A 21,726-nucleotide genomic window follows, 5' to 3' on the forward strand; every position below is an offset into this window, starting at 1 on the left:
TTTCATGACAATAGACACCAGCACCGGCTCGGCCCTCCAACAAAGAACCGTCAGTATAACAAACTACGTATTCTTCAAGTTGTCGCTCCATCCAGCCAGACAGTCATTCCTCGCGAAGAGGAATTCTCACATTGAAAGTTTTAAAAGGAAAATTACATGTGAGAGTAAAGTCACTGGGAGTAAGTGTATACTCATCCCAAGTAACCATTTGGGTCCATAGTCTTGTGTGGTTAGTTGCACTATCTATTGGTAACTGTTACAGAGCCCAGTAACCTTAAGACAGTATGCACAAGAAAATGCTCCTTGTTTCAGAAACACATGTAGTGGTTTTATGTTCAAGAGTGCCTCTAGAGCAGTAGTAGGTGTTGTCGAGAACGCACCAGTCATCGCCATCAAGATCATCCTCTGAAGATGGTTTAACTTTGGTTGGATTGTCATGACTTCTCCCTTCTGCCACCAAACAAGGCACCCGTATGCCAGTATTGGTCTAACAGTTGCCGTGTAGATCCACTGAATGTATTTGGGTTTGAGTCCCCAAGATTTGCCGATAGCCCGTCTACATTGGCCGAAGGTCATGCAAGCTTTCTTGATCCTGAAATCAATGTGAGCTGTCCGATTAAGTTTTGAGTCAAGAATTACCCCAACGTACTGAACTTGATCTGTGATAATAATTTCAGAGTCAATGAACTGCAATAGACGAGCTCCGGTTGTAATCCTTCGTTATGTGAAAAGAACCATTGATGTTTTATTTGGATTAACTGATAGTCCAACATGAAGACACCATTGCTCAACAACACATAAGACTTGTTGTATCAAATTAAAAAGTGTGTTAATGCAAATACCGGTGATCATTATGTGATAATCATCTGCGAAACCATACGTTGAAAACCCAAACTCATTAAGTTTCGTCAACAAGCCGCGCGCGACAAGGTTCCATAGAAGTGGTGACAGCACACCACCTTGAGGACATCTGCAGACACTCAGTTTCCTCATCTCTACTTGTCTTAATGATCAGCACAGATGTCGGTTGCTAAGCATTGCGTTTATCCAGTTCGTGATATATGAAGGTACTCCAGGAGCTCGTGCTGTTTCCAAAATGGATTCGAAAGACACGTTATCAAAAACACCTTCAATATCGAGAAAAACTCCTAAACTTGATTGCTTTTGTGAAAAAGCTTTTTCGATGTTGTAGACAACATTGTGTAACAGGGTGGTAGTCGACTTCCCTCGCTGATATGCATGTTGCATTGCATGCAGCGGGTGCTCGCCCAAGCTAATAACCCGAATGTAGTGGCCCATTAAACGTTCCACTGATTTGAGAAGGAATGAGGTCAGATTGATCGGTCTATAGCTCTTTGCCTCTTCATAAGTAACGCGGCCACCTTTGGAAATTAATTTGACAGTTATTTCCCGCCACGCTAATGGAATGTATCCTGTTGCAAGACTACAAGTAAGAACCTTTTTCATAATATGCTTGAAGTGTTCATATCCTTTTTGTAGTAGAACTAGAATGATTTCATCCTTTCCCGGAGATTCATACGGAGCAAAACTTTCAGTCGCCCATTTTATCGATTCGGTTATCACAATTCTACGAGCAAATGCCCAAGAATCAGAACTATCTGAAAAGAACTCAGCGGTAGTCGTCAGTGATGGCTCCGTACAGCCTGGAAAGTGTGTTTTAAAAAGATATTTGAGTACTACATCTTCGTCAGACGAGTATTCACCATTAGCGGTTCTAATTGAACTGACATGAAAGTCAGACTATACACATTTATGCAGAGGCTTTTCCAACCACTTCGCTCAGGGGATCGAAGGGCATTTCTGTATGCTTTGCGAGCCAACTTAAATGCCTCCGATCCGTCCCTGCGTCTACGATTCCAAGCTCTTCCACATAACTTTTTGAGACAAACAAGGTCGGTATTCCACCAAGGTGTTCCTCTAGAAGCACGCCTGATTCGAAGCGGACAAGCCTCTTGGTATGCTGCTACTATGAAAGAGCTTGTTTCATCCACGACCTCATCCAAGTCGCTTAGAGATTCAATCGACGGAAGATACCCATGAAACCTAGTCGCCAAGCCCTCGTCGTAGAGCTTCCAGTTCGTAGATTTGGGATTACGATATGTGACGATATCTAGTGAGATGTTTAAATGATCAATGATGGTTTGAGCTCATTTGGTACAAACCAGTTTGCTAACTCATGCGTAATATCGTCAGAGCAGAGAGTTACATCTAACACCTCTACTCTGCCAGCTCGTGCAAATGTTGGGCGGTTTCCTGAGTTAAGAATGTGCAGATTTGTACTGCTTAAGTATTCCATTAATTCGGTGCCTCTCAAATTGATATCTGAGCTGCCCCAAATTATGTGGTGGGCTTTTGCATCACAACCGATCATGAGGGGAAACCCATTTCTGCCACAGTGTGATACAACCCTTACGAAATCATCAGAAGGTGATGGTTTATTATGCGGCAAATGTGCCGAACAATAGACGTATTTCTTGTTTACGTTGTCAACAGTAATATTTACCGTGACAGCACAAATATCGCGAGTTGTGAGGTCGTATATAAGACATGCGTCAATAGCACTATTCGCAAGTATACATGCACGAGGCATTTCATTTTATTTCATTTGTCATGCCATTTTTGTTGAAAGCTACGAAGACGGGGTTAAGTAGCTTTCCAATATAGTGTGTCAGAGATTCGTGTAACACAGCAAGGGTAAAACACACGACACTCCGTGCGCGACTGGCATATTTTAGTCCTCGGCACGGAGAAACACCTTGACTTGAGGACTCCTGTTTTCAGTCGCCTCTTACGACATGGGAACAAGAACCCAGTGAATCAATTCTTGGTTACCCGCCGGATGCCACACGGCCTTCATGCTGGTTTTGTCCGTAGGAAGATAATAGACTGTTATCAACCTCCTAGCGGACCACAGCCAGTTCTAATTTATGCCGACCATAGACCTAAACTCTGTCTTTCTGGCTCTCTCTTTCTCTCTTCTTGTACTATACAATTCAAAATTTTCTATTTTCAATATGTTTTGTGAAAGTTCGTATGTATTAAGTTGGTGGTTGTATTTACAGGTACTGGAACGATTACCTAGTTCGCACTCGAGGTGTGAGTGGTTTAACGACTTCGGCTCATCTTTGGGTTCTGATGGGTTCACTGCTAACATGCGATGAGACTCTGTAGTTGTTAAATGTTAAATATTAATTGTCAAACAACTGAACTTATCTTGAACGATTATTACTTATTTCGGGCTAAATAGCTTAGGATTTTTATGGAGTTTATGGACTATTTTGGAAGGCGGGTATGGTTATTACCCAACCAGAAACCAAAACTAAATATAACGATTACTGCATTTACTGCTCTGGTTCTTGATATTTGACAGTGAACCGGCGATGACCCGTCAAGCAGATCACAACCTCAATATTCGGTTGATGCCGCAATACCAAAAAGTCATGCCATCACTAGGCGTAACGGTCACGACGACGTAAATACATCGCAGCAAGCACCTCTCTCATTTAACTGACATAAGGAAAGCGTTCACAGCATGCTAAATCGCATTGCTTGTTTATTTGAGGTTTCACAATCCAAGCGCTAGATGCTAGTGGAATTCAACGAAAATTTAAATGGATTCAAACAGTTTGTAGACTCTGGAATTATTAAAAATGGATACTTGGTGCAATGAATTGGTGAATCGACATCATTAGCTGTTGATTTTTTACTTGAAGATGAAGTTGAGGACTCATTGCTGTTAGAATTAGCCACAGTTATGCTTTTCTATTATTCGCCGCCATAACACTAATCAATTTTGTATAGAAAGGGCTCCAAAACACAGATCACATCCAGGACCAAGAACAAACGCCAAAAGAAACTTTCAATCCGGACACGATTCGCTGTATGAAAGTACTTTTCTCAGAATTTCACATTTGACAAAAAACGTTTGCCAGAAGATTTCGTATGTCAAAGATGTTTTTGAAAATTATGGAAAATTTGAGTGAGAAATTCATTTACCTCAAACTTCGCCGGGATGGTGTTGGTAAAATTGACCTTAGCCCTCTGCATCAATGTTCGGCTGCGTTGCGTGTGTTAGCCTACGGATCGGCGGCAGACTCTCTAAATAAGGTAGTGCGAATCGGTGAATCAACCGTGCTTCCATTGACTACATGGATTTGGTATGGAAAACTGCCCTGTAGCATTTAAAGAACAATATTTAGGTAATGAAAGAAAAGCCACAGTTCTTTTAAAGGCTAGCGCTTCGCAAGACCGACGCTATTGGCATTTCTATTTCGGTACTCCGGGGAACTGCAACGACCCCAACATTCCAGATTGAGCTCCACTTTTGAGCAACGTGATACAGGTAAACAGCGTGATTCATAGCTTTCACATTACCACTGTTATATATTCATTATGACTGTCACATGGTACTTTATAAATCGCTAGTTAAATAAATCTATTTTCGTTTCTAGCACAACTTCCTTGGAGGAACCTTGACTATGCAGGGAAGAAGCTACGATCGGGGGTTCTTGTTGGCGGATGGTATTTATCCTAACTGGACAATGTTTGTAAAAATTCTTTCACAGCCACCAACTGCAAAAGAAAAGTTGTTCGCAAAAGAGCAAGAGTCTTTACGCAAAGACAAGGAGCGAAGTTTCGGTATTTTGCAAGCTTGTTGGCAAATATTGATGAAACCGTGTAAATTGTGGGATCAACAATCGATGATGTAAGTTATTGAAACATGTATAATTAATCCTCCACACCTTGCGTATCAACTCAATAGTAATGTTACGAACGTATAATGAATTTGTCTATCTTAACCATCCGGCAGTCGCGCCAGTGCACTGAGTGCACGCTGCTCTGAAAATCTAGCACAATCATCTTAGAGCAGCGACGGCTGCTTGTTCAGTGAGCCATTTGTGCGACTTCCGGAGTGTTAAGAAGAAATACTACTAGGGACAGCTCGATAGGGTTGCACAAACTGTTGACGTAGACTATTTTGATTACTAAATGGGATTTCTTGAGCGTTTTTTCAAAACTTCATATCTACAATGAGTTACTCTCTTTGTTTACTTTCTCTTTCGATTTTTACGGCGTCACTATAACACTTTTCACTTATTTTACAGTACAGATCGAAAGACGGTGGTTTTAACTAGCATATTATGCAAAGAGCTGAGGGATAAATGTTAAAGTGACCGAATTATTAACAGAAGAAAAAGTACACAGAGAGAGTAACTCATTGCAGATATGACGTTTTGAAAAAACGCTCAAGATTTACGTATTATTCACGTCTTATGCGGAATTCTTATTATAGCAGACAATTTTCGTCTGAGCGCATGAAGTCGAGGTTGATGTTGATTTCATACGTTTTTTCATCCAAAAACACAGCAGTTCTGTGTTCACGATTAAACAGGCAAATGAATCTGCAAGGTTCACCTTCACATCGAATACAAAAACGTATTCCTATGTTAAAAATCACTAAAATATATTTGTCTAATTTCAAACATGATGAAATATTCACGCGCGCGTTCTGAAATTCTTTTTTAGGGTAGCAAAAATCTCATTGAAGTTTAGTTAAATTAGAATAATAGTTTCGTAAGACTTTATTTAAACTGAAGTATTATTTGTAATTGGTTGTTTGTTCTCTGTACCTTTAATATACCTAACATAATGGTATCACTTAATCTAGTCAGTTTCTAAGCGATTCCCCAACAGCGAAAGAATTTTCGGATTGTCTTTGAAAAAAAAGCATTTGACTAGTTTCGAAATAATTTTACTAAACAAAATATTTCCTACTCCTCTCAGATTCTTCAAATATAATCAATTCCTGTCCTCTCACTACAAAAATAGAAACAACGTATCAAGACACCATTATGGATAGCAGTGACGCTTTGGCGTATTTTCTTACGAGTCATGCCTAGTTTCAGACTGTTAACAAGTTCAACAAAACACAACTCAACACAATCACACCTCTTCATTGTAGATAGTATCTATTACGTCTAATTTACCAATCTAATTAATAATGCTGTCGCTAGAGCCTAGGTCACGCCTAGCTGTAATCTTTCCCGGTACAGGGAAAATCCTGCTAGTGAGCTCGATGTTTTCGACAGTGATAAATGAGTTCGCTATTTGATCGACAACTAATTTGAACTAGTTTATTCCTTGAAAACTAATTATTTACACTTTTTAGACTGATAATGCATTTCTCTTCTGACTGCTTCCCTTCGCTTTCAGCTGTATCCGTCATAGTCCGTCTGTCTCACAAACGTGTGCTTCCAAGAAAAACACCCACGTGTGTCGTAAAATCGATAATATTCTCGTTAATTATAATGGGTACATTGAACGTCGTTTGAAACTGCCCAATTCGCGGTTTTCACCTCAACTGTTAATTATTTGGTGTATTGAACACATTCATTATGTATCGTATATGATTTCAATTGAAATTTACTTTATGGTGTTTGAGAGTATGAATAAATACGCGTCGAATGAATTCAAATTTACCTATAGAGCGATGATTTATGTGTGAAACACCGACAGTCGAATAACTAACTCGACGGGGAAAACTCATGTTGACCGACAGAAAACAATTCACTAATGAGTGGTACTGTCTATGAAAACAGTCCTTCCAGTAAATGAACCGAAATGCACAGGAGAAATCGCACAATTTTAAACTTTAGTCAAACGGATGTTGTGATCTGTTCCACCACCTGGATGGGACGCGTAGGCCGGCAAAAGTTCGTTCCATTGGCGGTGGTCCAGTGGCAGTGATTCCAGTGGCAGTAATTTGCCGCTGTCCCGTGATTGTTGGCGAGACCCTCCGGGACGCTTCGGCTGCGCGAAGGATTGCTCTGCAATCCGTTGGTGCAGAAATGTGTTGCCGTTGGAATGGCGGTCATTCCACTCATTGATGGGGTCCGCTGATGTATACCGTAATGGGATGGGTTTGGGTTGTGGATTTCGCATCTGTGTGGATGATCAGAAAAAAGTTGGAATGATTTATTTAGTTGAAGAACCAAAGCAGAATACTGTATAAAAGTCAGCAAAAACGTTTTGAATAAATTCGAACGGTTTTCACGTTGCTTTATAGTGTATAGCGTTGGGGACGTTGTTAGTCAATGAAGTAGCAGTGAGCGTGCAAACGATTCGTTCAAACTCTTGCTTCATGCAGAAGCACACATGGTAACGCCTAAAAGTATACAATTCACCTGAACTGTGCCTTGTTACGTTACGAAGGCGGGGAAACACTATTCCGTTTTACCCGCCTGCTATGCAGTGTTGAATCGCCGAGATGACGATATGTATTGAGTTCTACAAGATGACGACACGAATGAACTCATGATGAAAGAAGTTCATGTTTGACAATTCTCGGTGGTTTGTTTACTTTGTCAGTTGCGTGAGTGCGAGTGCAACGGGTGCTCATCTGTTACATTCGAACTCACGTAACTTCCATGTAAACAAACCACCGAGAATTGTCAAACGAAGTTCATCCGGCTCATTTTGTAGGGTTATGTCGGTTGGTGTAAAACCTAATATCATTACAATTTATATTGTACGGGTGATGCCAGTTATTTTTACTGACATTGGAAAGTCTCATTCGAACATTTGCAAATATTTTGAAATTTATACGCCAATACAGTAATCATCTTATTTTTTGTATTTGCACATACAGATGGAATACACATGTTAGGTTGTAATATTGCAGCATATCGTAAAGTTATAATGTTGTTGTCTCGCATAGCGGTTGTACAAAATATCCAAAACATATTATCATGAATATGTTTTATTAGTATATAAAGTATATAAAGTCCCGGGTGACTTTCGATGATACACAGTGTTATTACCAGTGTGCTTCGAGGTAATCTAAACAATGTTTGGGATAGTTCCTTAGAAACCAAAACTATATTCAGAAAAAATCAACTCGTCCTTTTATCATTCGGAATTAGTTATTTTATGATTCTTTTAAAACTAAAAAGAGAGTATCGATTATATAGTAAATTATATATAAGAAGTGGAGAGATTATTCCACGTTTTTAATTAATTGATGCTGAATAATTGAATTAAGGGAGGAGAGGTTAAGGGTTTCAGCGCAAAAAAATCACTTTTTTGGCGATTTTTTTAATAAATTTGGATGAATCAAATTGTTCGAAACTTTTGTACGTTGTACTGCATCATTTCAATGACATTCTGTAATTTTTCCATGCAAAATATTGATAAGCGACTCGGCGACGAAGCTTTTTGTAGAATGTTTCTGGAAGAACACGATTTGCGGTTTTACCTGCCATTCAAAAACTTCTTAACCGATTTATTTCAAACTTTGCATACACATTCTAAGTAAAAATACTTAGCCCCCACGAAGAGTTTTCGGGATAATTGTTCAATTAATGGGACTTTCTATACTCATAAAATAACGAAATTTTTCTTGAAAAATAGCAGTTACGCCATTTTATGAGTAAAAAACCTCCATAATTGAAAAATTATCTCGAAAACTCAAAGTAGGGGTTAGGCATTTTTTGACATAAATTGTGTATGCAAAGTTTGAAAAAGAATCAGTTAAGTAGTTTTTGAATGGCAGGTCACACCGCAAACAGTGTTTTTTCCAGAGACATTCTACAAAAAGCTTCGTCACTGAGTCGCTTGACAATATTTTTGCATGGAAAAATTACAGAATGTTACGGAAATGATGCAGTAAACTGTACAAATAATCGCAAAAAAGTGTACCCCCTGAAACCTTTAAATGGGGGCTTAAATTTTGCACAACAATAATTTTGGAAGTGTATTGTTTGATCACTACATTGAGAACCTATAGTTTTAAGCATCATGGGGACTTTTGGCAAATTGTGATCTTGTAACTGATCTCTTAACCGAGGTTCCATAGTTGTCAGAGTTCTTTTTTTGAAGAGATGCTCCGAAATATGGATTAGGGACAATGCTTTGAATGGGAAACGCAGTTTGATGTTTATAAACATAAACTTGCTCAACGCGAAATTGCATACAATTCAATATTTGCTAAAAATTTAGTTTTTTTTTGAAAATCCTTTAAGTTGAGACAAAAACTCAGTGCGATTAACAATGATAATGATATTTTGGAAAGCAGTAGAGAAATGATAAAAAATGATATTTACCGTTTGTCTTTAGCAGGTTTAATGTCAATTTTTTTGTTATAAATTATATAAATTATATAAATAGCCTCTAAGCATGATCGGAAATTAAAAAATTTCAAAATATTTCAGGTTAGTAGCTATTAGTGGTCTATGTTTTAGTGTGAATTGAATAGCATAATAAATTTTTGTATACGATGACTCGTTCTGAAGTTGTAAGCCTTAATAGCGAAGAAAAGTAAAATCATTGCTCGAAAAATTTTTATGCTCATGATCACATCATACACGATATTGAACAAATTTCTAATAAAATAATTTGGCGCTCAATCCTTCAAGAAGTAATTATAAATAAATTACTCTTCAAACAAAATTGGTTCAAGATTTATTATCTTCGGCAAAGTTTTCGCAAATGCTATTTCAAACGACTTTATTGAATGAAGCCGGCATAGCGTGGTTGTACGCAGCTCACCTCGGTTCGATTTCAAACGTCAGGTTAGAAATTGTTCTAACCTGAAAAGAGAACCGAAAGACCCTAGGGTTAAAGCCTCTATAATCAAAATGAAAAAAAACTTTGTTGGAAACATTCCATAACTAATTTTGTTGAAGATATGGATACTCCGTATATTCAAAATATCGAAATTTATTAGACTATCTGTGAATAAAAACCCTTAAAACAAGTTTTTCTGATATTAATGTTATTAATAAATCTCATCTGCTGTGTATAATTAACACAGTGTTACAAAATGAAAAAAAATAATGTTATTTTAAAGTGGTCTATTAAAGATTGTAGATCTCGTCAAATACAATACAAAACCACGTTTGAACAATTCAATATACAACAGATTTTACAAAAGATTTTAAATTATCTATATGTTTTGGAAAGAAGAAGAAATTACCTTTCCAACGGTACGCTATGTTATGTACTTTTCTTAAAAGTACTATTCGATTTTGAGACAACAATATGAAAGTACCCATTATTTTGCGATTTTTTCATTAAAAATATGAAAATTAAGCATCTTTGTTTAAATAGAAATTTAGGGAGAACATTTAATTCTGTATCCAACGACCTATTTATGATCAAAATTGGTTGAAAAATGGCAGAGTTATTGTTTTTTTTCCAAATTAGAAACTTACACACATATACTTTTGAGGGGACAGTCTCATAGAACATTTTCAAAAAATAGATTTTGTTTTGCTCGATTACGTATACATTCAAAAGTATGTGTGTGAACTTTAAGGTTGAAATTTGAAAAAATAACGGAAAATACAATTGTTGCCGATAAAGGATTCTTAGTTCCATGTATTCCAATCAAAGGCCGAATCGAGTACACAGCGTAGGGCTTAGCTGCCAGATGAAATATTGTTTCATTCGTTAATACTTTGACGAACCGGTGTCAATAACCACGTTTTTCAGTTTTCATCAAGTTTATTTGCGTTTCTAAAGTCGCGAGTATTCGAAAAAAATGGGTGATCCGACGTTCAAAAAGTCATCATAGGACCTTTTCGCATACAATTCTGAGCACTCTCTGACAATAACGGAGTGGGAAACCGTCCACGGTTGTTAGCGCTGGATATTCGTTTCGTCTGACCTTTAATCGCAGTATAGAGAAACCAATCAGTCAAAACGTTGGACACTTACACCAGAGAAATTTCTTATTTTGATTCGATTGTTTCGGATATAGTGGACGCGTTGCTCTTTCGATCAATGAGCACACTCATGAGGTAGAGTACAACGATAAATTTAAAGTGCTTGGCCGCAGTGGTAGGTATTCGTTTCATTTGCACTGTATTCAAGATGGTCATATTGAAATTGTCGCAAATATCACGCAGTAAGATAGATCGGTTATCAGAATGAAGACAACCCCTTGACATACCGTGGGAGTTGAAGTCTTCTAGAAATGGCTGAGGTGGGATGTATTAGGAAACAATATCGATAAACCTTTGTCTATGGTTCTGATTTAACAAGCGACATTTTTCACACCGCATTTTCCACACCGTGCTTTATTTCTACAATGGGCCCGTTGGTTGCAGTCCATGCCCCGCAGTACAAAAAGGCGAACAAAAAGACAAGCCCCATTCAAAAGAACAAATTTTGGAAGAACAAATCCGGCGAAAGGCTCGAAATGAGGCTGACGGAAAATAAGTTTTCTTTTATTCCTCGATTTTTGCTGAACGCAATTGGTTGCATACCAGAATTTGCACTGACTGAAGCACAGGGATCTGGAAGGAGCACTCCCTATTTCGCAATTAGGGCCCTTCTCGGAGACTACACCACCAATCTCTTCTTCCCGGGCGGGTACGTAGACAAAATATTTTTTCGTACACGGTCGAGTGTTGTTTAATTAGATCACGCGATATATCGATGATGTTAAATGACTTGTCTTTGGCCGGAAGTAGACCATCCAGGGGCTGGTTGTATTAGATATAACTAGCATCGAAAATGAGACTTATCGGCATTATTTTTGCCATCGGAGAAATATTCAAAACGACCTCCACTACCTTCCCATTAGTCAACATTGTCATGCGGGCTTTAGTACCCGCGAAAGGATTGTACTATAGCAGGGAACGGAAAATTAATGCAACGAAATTTAAAAGAATGGAGCAATTGGTACTTAGCTGTGGAACATTTGTAGTAATCTGTTTTCAACAAACACATTTTCGCTGAGCCGTCAGACATACAGCCCTGTTAGCAAAGGATGTTTCCAAATAGCCACCAGATATTATCAGAGAATTTTAATTTTCACTAACACATGCCATAACTGAAATTTCGTCAGTACGGGGAGAAATCACTCCGAATCTTACTACCCACTCGGGAAAAAGGTGTTCTGCCGGTCCTGCAAAGGTATCAAGTCTCTGCGATGACTATTTCCTCATTTATTTAAGTTTAAAGTATCAGTGTCGTGGTGTAGGGGAGACCGGGGCTATTTGGCGGTGTTTTCAGTTTTCATTTTTTACCGCTTTGAATTTGGTAGATCTTGCAAAATAGAACACGTTGCAGGAAAGGGCAGACTGTTGGCAACATCTCTGAATTTTATGAAAATGTTTCTTGCGTTGTTTTTATTTCTAGAGACAAAAATATGTGACGCGGAAAAGCGCCCAACTTACCCCAGCCCGGGGTAAGTTGGCGGTATGTGTGGGGTAAGATGGCGGAATGCCAAAAAATAAGCAATCAAATGGAAATTCGATTACATCAGTGGTCCTTATGAAATGTTCCGATTGTCTTTTCAATAAAACTGTTTATTATTCGACACTTTTCATTATATTTCAGTTTCAATACCCCGTCATTTTGACTTTGACGTGTACTCAATATTCAAAAGCAAATTTTTGAAATTCTTCAGGCGATTGGCCGAAATAATTGTCCCCTGCATTGAAGAGAGACACAAGAAAAAGTTTCTCTTACTTTGGAGTGAATTCCAGAAATGAAAATATTTGATGACTATTTTTACACTGTAATTAGTACCGCCTACTTGCCCCGTGTGCGTCACCGCCAACTTACCCCAACCGCACTTTTTATAAAAAAGAATTTAAAAAATTGCTTTCGTGTATGGATAGGTGTAATATTTATACGGATACTGAAAGCTCTTTTCACGCGCTATCGAAAAATATAATCATTCGGGGAATATATTGAAAACCACCTTAAATAATACAAAACATTTAAAATTAAGAAATTTACAAAGTATGCTCAAAAACACAATATTGTCCACAGCTTCTACAAAACAAAATGTTTTACAACAAAAACACATTGGATTATGCGTTTCACATTACTTGAGATTCACAACGAGAGACAGCGATTTATGTCTAATGGAAACGGAGAAAAGGGGTTTCCGCCAACTTACCCCAACCGCCAACTAGCCCCGGGCTCCCGTACTGACAGTGTTGGAAGAAATAATGAATTTCTTCATTGGGATTGAACCTTAAGTTTTAAAACCGTTATAACTATTTTATGAAAATTCGTAGCTAGTTACCGTCTTCGACAAAGTTGTTAATTATAGTTTGAACTATAGTTTTCTAAAGCTGGTTTTTAATATTGAATGAAATAGCGATCTTTATTAACGTAAATGCAAAATAATTGATTTCCCCATATAACATCCCATACAAACTTTGAACGCAATGCGCAAACCCGGGAAGCAACCAACCGCTCCCAAACTTTGCACAGGCATTTGGGACTGTAAAAGGAACTCAAAAAGTGATGTGCTGAAAAATGTCATATTCGAGCCACTCTAGTATACATACAACATTCTTCAAACATTATCTTGTGTTGCATTTGTCGAGATCTACAACCTATACTAGGTCACTTGAAAAGTACAAAATCACTGTAGCACCGTATAAAATAATTCACATTCTATTCAAGCTAGTCTCAGAAGCTTACAATAAAAAAAGATTTCGCAATTGGTTTTGCAATGTCACATATTACCAAAAAATTGAATCTTTCATCGAAATTGCCATATCACCTAATTTGGATGGCCCATTTTGCAAATGTTGACTCTACATGAGGCATTTTTCAGTAGAAAAATCACAATTTTCAAACTCAATTTAATTTTTTTTCAGGTGCATCACCGTCGCATTTTTTTTTCTTAACTGAAAGTGTTCTTTTTGAAATGCAAGAAAAAATTATTTTCGTTTAATTTTAGATATAAATATTTTAAAAGGACCTATTTTTTATTCAAAATTGCTCATATCTTCGGTTCTAAAAGTGATATTTGAGTTCTTCTACAGGGTATTTGGTTCATGGTTAAGAATCTCTCGAGGAGTGATTGACTGTCATATTTGGAGAATAAAAAATTTCTACACATACCATCAAATCTCAACCATTACAAAGTTATTGAATTTTTTGTGTTAAAAACTTATTTGTCTTAAAATACCTCTAACTCAAAAAGTATACTTTGTTTTTTTCAAATATTTTAGGTCCACTGAGAAGGTGAGAAAATTTCGCATTGAGTGATGCTATCACATGTTTCAGCTAATGAGTTTAAGTAGCCTTTTCAAAGTAATTTATTGAAAATTAAACAATTTTAATCGATTTTTCGTTCATTTCTTTAAAATCCTAATAGTAAACCTCATCATTTTAATAATCCAGATTGTTAGTCTTGAAGAGCTGCATAATTCGTTCTTTGGCATGATACACTTACCTTTTCTTATTTTCATGAGTTTGGGTTATTCAACTTGGATATTTTTATCTCATTTTCACTAATGCCAGCTCTAATTGAAAAAGTATGGCACTTATTGTACTTTTTTTTTCTTTTTATTCGAAAGTCAGGAAAATTTTACAGAGAAAAATGTATTAATTCCTTTCAGTTAAGTGAATTTAGTATTCTTTTAGAAGTAAATTAGTTTAAAGTTAGTGCTACTATTAGCATTTTCGTTATTTTTCTTAAAATAGTAAATAATAAACATCACCATTATTATGATGGAAATAATGCATCTCAGCAAGTTCTACAGTTCTTTCTTTGATTCCATTCAATTATCTCTTTTGGTTTCGATGCAAAATCGTTTTTATCACATCGTTTCATATGCAAAAATAACGATTTCGAACCGACTACATTTGTGGCGAGGTCATGCTGTGTTAACTATTAAATAGCAGAAAAATGAAAAGAGATAGACAAAGTGTCAAATAAAAAGTTGAACAATAGTAACGATAAATTTTGTCGATTAATAATTAGAATAATTAAAAAACTCCAAAAAACACATATTTTGAGTTATTTCGTTAGTAAAAAATCATTTAGTACACTTAACTAAAAGATATTTGTACATACACTGATAGGACATTTTCTCAGCTTTCCAATGAAATCTTGTAAATAACGATATAAAGCATATTTTTTTAGATTAGAGTCTTTTAAGCACTTGCAAGTCGGTCACAGCAAAAGTATAGTAATGAAATTACAAAGAAATGAGAAGAGATACGAATATGACGTCCAAGAACAAATTATGAATCGTCCTAAAACCCAACTTTTGGATAATGGATATTGCTATAATCATACTTCATTATTTTGAGAAAACTGGCAGAAACCTCCTCAAAAACACTAACTTTTAACTAGTTTACAGCTAAAAGGTAATTAACACTAATTAACTAAAAGATACGAGAACACCATTCAATAGGAAATTTTCTCACCTTTCGAATGGAACTAAAACATTTAAAATACAAAGTATACATTTAAAGTTAGAGGTATTTTAAGACAAATAAGTTTTTTACACAAAAAGTTCAATAACTCTGTAACGGTTGAGATTTGAGGGTATGTGTAGAACAATTTTTTTCTCCAAATATGACAGTCTATCACCCCCCGAAGAGATTCTTAACCATGAACCAAACGCCCTGTATAATGAAAAAAAAAATGTCTCGATGAGCTTTACAAGTTGCCTGAAGACACCATTTATGAGGAAAAAAGGTGCATCAAATAAACTGACATCTATGGCTACTGCGATCGAGCTCTTGTCCAAAGACTACTTTAGTGTAAAATAAAATCTACAAAAGTTATACAAATAAAACCGATTTTTAGCTTTACCCAAAGCTTACATTTGGATTTCTTGTGAAATGGAAAGTATGAGAGATGTAGAGATACAGATGTTGTACTTCATCGAAGACTGTCAAGCTCAATTTCGAACCGTTAAAAAGTTCAATTTTAGATCTTGCTAAAAAAGAAACGAAAATTTATCAACAAGTTAAGATTCCTGCTAAATTTACATTCTAGACCACTCCGCAATGAGTTCTCCGAATCACTTGATTCTAACCTTAACGCATCCGGATTCCGGAGACGCACTCAATCACACTAGTTTTTAGAAATTTCTTTGGGATATTAAGTGTTAGAAGTTTATAAAATTGAACATTTTTCAATTCGCTGATAACTCGCAAACTATTCGCCAAAGAGGACCAAGCGCCATTTTGAGAAACTTGTTCAAAAAACGCTATTGAACCCAATGTACCACAAGAACCGCCCACATCTGTTTATTTTAGAGAACTCAAATAGTAATCGAAGGCAAGCAAAAATCTCTTTGCTTTCTATATCACTGATAAATTTTCGAAAAATGAATTTTGGCATGAAAAATACCAGAAAAAATTGCGAATTCAGTTCGGTCTGACTTGACGCAGGCCATATAAGAAAATAGTCAAAAAATAAACGTTTTCATTTAGGCTCACCGGAAAAATTTTAGAACATTTTTTTGTTCTATGCGTTCCGAAGTTGTTATAAACAAAAAAAAAATCAAAATATTTCTCGAAATACTTTGCGAGATATTTCAAATATAACAACAAGTAAAGGAACTTGATAGTAGACATCCTGCAATAGTTCTGTTTTCATAAATAATATTAAACTATGTACATATTTGATGAATGCAGGAAAATCTTACTTATTTAGTCGATTATAAACTTAGTCATCCTGGTGCAAATATCTCTAGCTCAAACGAACATGTGTATCGCTTCCACTACTGCATACCTCAAGGCATAACCGGTGACCACAAGTGGAAAAGCACACGACGAAGTACGCAAAATTATGCTCAACAATTGAGCTTGCAAATCAGAATCACTTATCTGAAAGCGGACAACATGACGCACTGATTTACCGGATAGATGCGAACACGCATTCCTAATAGTGCAACAACATGCTAAACTGAACTGCAGTGCAATACCATTATCTTACCTCGAGTAGCACCGGCTGGGTGGATAGTCGGCGGCATACTGGCCGCTGGCTGACTGCCGGCTGGTGGGATGGTACCGTTCCTCGTTTGTCATGATTGGAGTTTGGAAGGCAAATGAAAGACTCTTATGAAGCCGTCCATGATGAGGCTGGCCGACACTTTGGCAGTACGGGCTGTGGTAGCTGTGTCTAGTCACATTGGGTGGTCCTCCTTCGAGACTGGTAGAACCACGTGCTAGGCCTCCGTTCATTAATTGGCTCGAAGGACAATGGTGTTGATGATGCTGTTGCTGTCTGCCATAGGTTCCGGCACTCGGGTTGTTGCAACTACTGGACAGGTTGGTGCTTTGAGTGTTTGAATACCACTGATTATTGAAACGTTGTGATGAGAAGCTACGATTCAGCACGTGTTGACAGTCGCTGGAAGAAGTGGGCGCCGTGCAACGTGACGTTATTGATCTGTTGAGGGTAGAAAACGACCATGTCAGGTCACTTGCGTAATTAGTATGAAAGCTACGGTCATAGTTGGTTGTTTTAAGACATGACATGCGAATAAAGGGACATTTACCCGTTGGCAGAATACTTCATGTTCTTCCCTTCTGGATGACCTACGAAAAACAGGATGATGGCGGAGATGGCGGCACTTGCCGCACATATATAGTAACCGGCTCTTCCGTACCGGTGTGAAGAATCATTCAGGAAGGCGCACAGTGGCACTCCAAACAGGACCGGTATCGATTCGGCACCTTTGATGAAGCCCCATGCTTTGGAGAAATATTTTCCTCGAATTCGTTCTATCGCGAGCATCTTTAGGGTGTACCGGTAGCCACCGAGACCGAGACCGTATGCCCATGTGGAAAAGCACAACCCTCGATAGTCAGTTACTGCCGATAGTACCAGCAGCGATAGAGATACCAGCGTAACACAGCCCTGTTGGAAAGGATGTAAATTTGAGTTGCTGAATGTAATTTGAGGTCAATCGTAACATACCTGACAAACATATTGACGAGAGATTCGAACTTTTCTAAAGGATACTTTCAGTGTTTTATTGACCGATGATCCGCTAAATACGATCCCTAGTGCAATCGATAGGCCGAGGAAGGTTTGTAATAGCACCAGGTCCTGCATGTCATATCCTTCCGTGAATCCGTGTAAAGACTGGGGAAAGAATAATCAAATAGGTACACAATTCATCATATTGGGATTAATTTTTTATGTCTCTGTTTACCATATTAATAAAGTTTTAAATTTTTTTTGCGAAACATTTATTATTTATTATTTAATTAAATTTTAAATCCATGAGGTATAATGCTCTTTTCAGCAAATTATGTAATGTCTTTTCTTCGGGAAATAAATAATAGCATGATGGTAATGGAGTATGCAAGGCTGTGATAAAGTCGTGGAGCTCGTCGCAAATTGTGTTAATTTATGAGCATTTTATTCTTTTTGAAACTGCAACATGGGGTTACACTATGAAGTGAGACCTGACTTTGATTTCAATGATGATAGGTTAAATCACCGCAAAATGGATTTTTGCGGGGTAGTCACTATTACAAGGCACTAGCGGAACTAATATTCCACAAACTTGACATTACTGACCAGCGTTGCATTTTTGGGTCTTCTGAACCTGCCAGTGTCAGGCGATAAATTTTTTGCAGATGCGTTTTTCAGTGAGCGTAAAAATGGCGTTTTTGTCCACGCAGGGTAATTAGTGCGATTTATGTTCATGGCCTGAGCACGATCGTAGAGTCCTGTTTTACAAACTACAATAATTTAAATCTGTTTTGCGATTGCCGCCCAGAACCACAATAATTCTCGTAAAAATGGTGAGATTGCCCTTATCCGATAGTATTCCACCGTTTATCGCCACACATTGAATTGATGAATAAACACTGGATAATGAAATTTAGCTTGTCATTTTTGCAAACATTCATCAAATCACCTCTAATTGAAAACTGTGATTAGAACCCGGAAATCTCATACTCTAAGTTTACCGTCTGTACCTAAATGTTAGTATTTATCTTCAACTCAGAATCTAGACTGGAATCATTTCAAAGCAAGTCACCAAATTTAATTTCATCCTTTCACGCCGTCAATCAGCGTACCCCCAACCCACTTCCCCCTACACGAGCACCCTTATGTGTCAACACCCAAGCACAGCTACTCACTCAACGAGATAGGATAGCAAGAAAACCTCATCTGAGAAAAAGGCTTTCTTCAACCACGCAATCCACGCGTTTCATTACCACATGAGAAAGCACAACGTTTCCGGGGTTTTCTCTAAACTGTCTGCATGCCTACCCTCCTGCCTGTCTGAGACAGACTTGCTGCTGCTAGCTTGGGTAGAAGTTCTGAAGCCATTCTTTATCCTTGATATTCAGATAAACGCGGTGGAAACTTGGCTAACACTGACAATACGGACGGTATGGGGGTGTGTGATTAAAAATATTGTACCTACCAGAAAGAAGATGGGAGAGTAGATACCGAACGCGGCTACAGCTGCCGAAATCGAGAGCATCCGTACCGATGGTAGCTTCAGGGGGGTGAAGTCCAGGAATGGTGGCTTCGGAGTGCGGATGTGAGTTTTCTTCTCTTTCACCTGAAATATTTAAGAAACAAAAAAATAATGTTGCTCAGATTAGACAAAAATACAGAAATGTTTTTCTGTCGCCCTAAGTGACTATTACGCTCTAATAAATGACATCAGATATGAGCAGGATACGACGTATTTTACGATACAGATCACGACGTTACCCTACGAGTTTGTGTTAAAGTCAATTGTTTCTTGATCGCTGTGTGTAGAACATTTAATTTTATCAGTAACTATACATGCATGCACGTCAGTCTAGATTGGATATATCTTGGTTCAGTGATAATATCACGCATATATTCTTATGTTTTTCGCCAACAATCAACCCAACCCCACTGCCGGTTTATGAGCTAAAAATGTTTATGCAGTATGGTAATAGTCTGTGGACAGTAGAGATGGGCAGATATGGGATTTTTCGTACCCGGACCCGACCCGAACCCGAATATTATTTTTGTAAGCTTACCCGAACCCGACCCGTACCCGGATTTAAAAAAAAATGCAAAACCCGAACCCGACCCGTACCCGGCCATGAAACAGAATCCGAACCCGAACCTGACCCGTACCCGACCCGAACCCGATCCAAACCCGACCCGCACCCGCATTAAAAAAATTACAAACCTTGCCTGACCCGATCCCGATTTTCAATCAATAAATGTAACCTACTTGATTCGAAGGAGTAGGGAAGCCCAAAGGCTAGATAGCGGTATTTTCATTTTTTATGGAAATTCGCTCATTACGTTCGAAAACTGTCACCCATGAATTATATAAAACAAAATGAAATGCAACATATGAAAACATATTTTACATAATTTGAGGTAGAAAATGAGACACAGTGCCATGTGCCTAAAACAAACGAAGAAAAAGGAACTCCGCCAACTTTCGCCTACCACGAACTAGGCCTAGGATCTCCTATTATTACACTAGTTTACAAAATAAAAATAAAATTCTGAACATCAATATATGACCTCCAGTTTCGATGTAAAATTGTGTGTTGAATCCGAACAAGAAGTTAAAAAAATTATAGTAGAACAGCTTTCGAGATAGAGTAAAAAGAATAATTTCTTCTTCAAAATAATAAATGCGTTCAGTAAAATTCAAATATCTTAAGATATAGCGCACCGATATGAAATACTATTATGTTAAAATAAACGTAAAGATATGTACTTTTGGTCTTCCGAACAATTTGTTTTAGTGTTTTTTCTGACGTTATTTACGAGGGGTAAATATTCGACCTCATTTATCCAAATGATTGAAAACTTCAGCTCAGTAAAGGGATAAATCATCAAAAAATGGTACCAAATAATAAGCATTATATTTACACGTGTCATACACATTCGGATATGTACTAAATTCGTTGTAAACTGCACGCTCCACAGCGCACAGTGGCGGGTCTTCAAACGAAAGTCGGACAAAACCTCAAATGTTACCTAATTTGGCTGAAAATCACAATTTAAGCTAATTTTGAGGTGCTGAGCTCATTTTTGATATTAAAATATTAATATGCATTTTTCCATACAGTGTCAATGAATCTTTCTTATAACTATGATCCCGTTTTCATGATAGATTTTCCGTTACTGTTCACCAATGTCAGCAATATCATAAAAATGAAGAACACTACTTTAAATCCATTGTATAACGTGTTGGTTTACTGTAGATTGTCTAACTATTTTACACAAAACACCATGCGCCTCCATATCAGCAACAAAGGTTCATAATCTCCTTAAACCTTTTTGCGCACCTAGGCGCAGAACGAGACCATGATATTCGAAAAGTAGAGGTTATTTCCCATAGAATGTATACTATGTGACCGTTCCGAAATGATTCCGAAATTTGTACAGAATACATTAGTGGAAAAAGTATTTATGATCTGACCTCTTCAAACATATTTAAACTAAAAAGTCATAGTTCCAAGTAAATTTACCAAATGTATTTAATTCACTAACCAAGCTCTTTCGTTCCTCTACACAATGAAACTCGTTGTGCTAAAAGTGGACCAAAATCAAAAGAGCAACATGCATTTGAAGTGAACAGAGCAATGGTGGTTTCGGAAATGAAAATCATTAAAAATTCCGGACTTTGCTACGTTTAAACTCATGTTAAAAATCGTATTCTTATCCAATGATCATAAAATTTTGAAAACACATCGTTCAATACATGAGAAATTTAGGAAAAATATAAAATATCAATATTTCAAAAATAAATTTTTGAGGTTTTGGCCAGCCTCCAGCCACTGTGCAGCGTCCGTATATACGTATCGGAAATTTATGACGGGGCAAAATGTTAAATGCTCTCACTATCTTCACGAATGGTGGCTTATCTTCCTATTTTCGTCACGTTTTGTTCTACTAACAATTTATTTTACGTTAATAAAACGGCTAGAAATTTGTAATTTGAAATTATACTGGATTCA

General features: G+C 37.3%; 1 protein-coding gene across 4 annotated transcripts in view; it reads right to left on the bottom strand.

Annotated features, from left to right (window-relative positions):
- Window positions 1-5,757: 5,757 nt before the first annotated feature.
- The window catches only part of LOC131686191 (monocarboxylate transporter 2-like), a 124,588-nt gene continuing 108,619 nt past the window's right edge, over window positions 5,758-21,726 (bottom strand). For all 4 annotated transcript variants that reach the window (XM_058970424.1, XM_058970422.1, XM_058970423.1 and 1 more), the window contains exons 9-13: window positions 19,185-19,325; window positions 17,717-17,884; window positions 17,295-17,656; window positions 16,730-17,185; window positions 5,758-6,963 (exon numbers count right to left, since the gene is read on the bottom strand). In XM_058970424.1, the coding sequence (XP_058826407.1) occupies window positions 6,678-6,963; window positions 16,730-17,185; window positions 17,295-17,656; window positions 17,717-17,884; window positions 19,185-19,325 (1,413 nt within the window). In that variant the 3' untranslated portion in view covers window positions 5,758-6,677. The remainder of the gene's footprint in view (window positions 6,964-16,729; window positions 17,186-17,294; window positions 17,657-17,716; window positions 17,885-19,184; window positions 19,326-21,726) is intronic.

This window comes from Topomyia yanbarensis, chromosome 2 (genome assembly GCF_030247195.1).
Source record: "Topomyia yanbarensis strain Yona2022 chromosome 2, ASM3024719v1, whole genome shotgun sequence".
Lineage (NCBI taxonomy): Eukaryota > Metazoa > Arthropoda > Insecta > Diptera > Culicidae > Topomyia > Topomyia yanbarensis.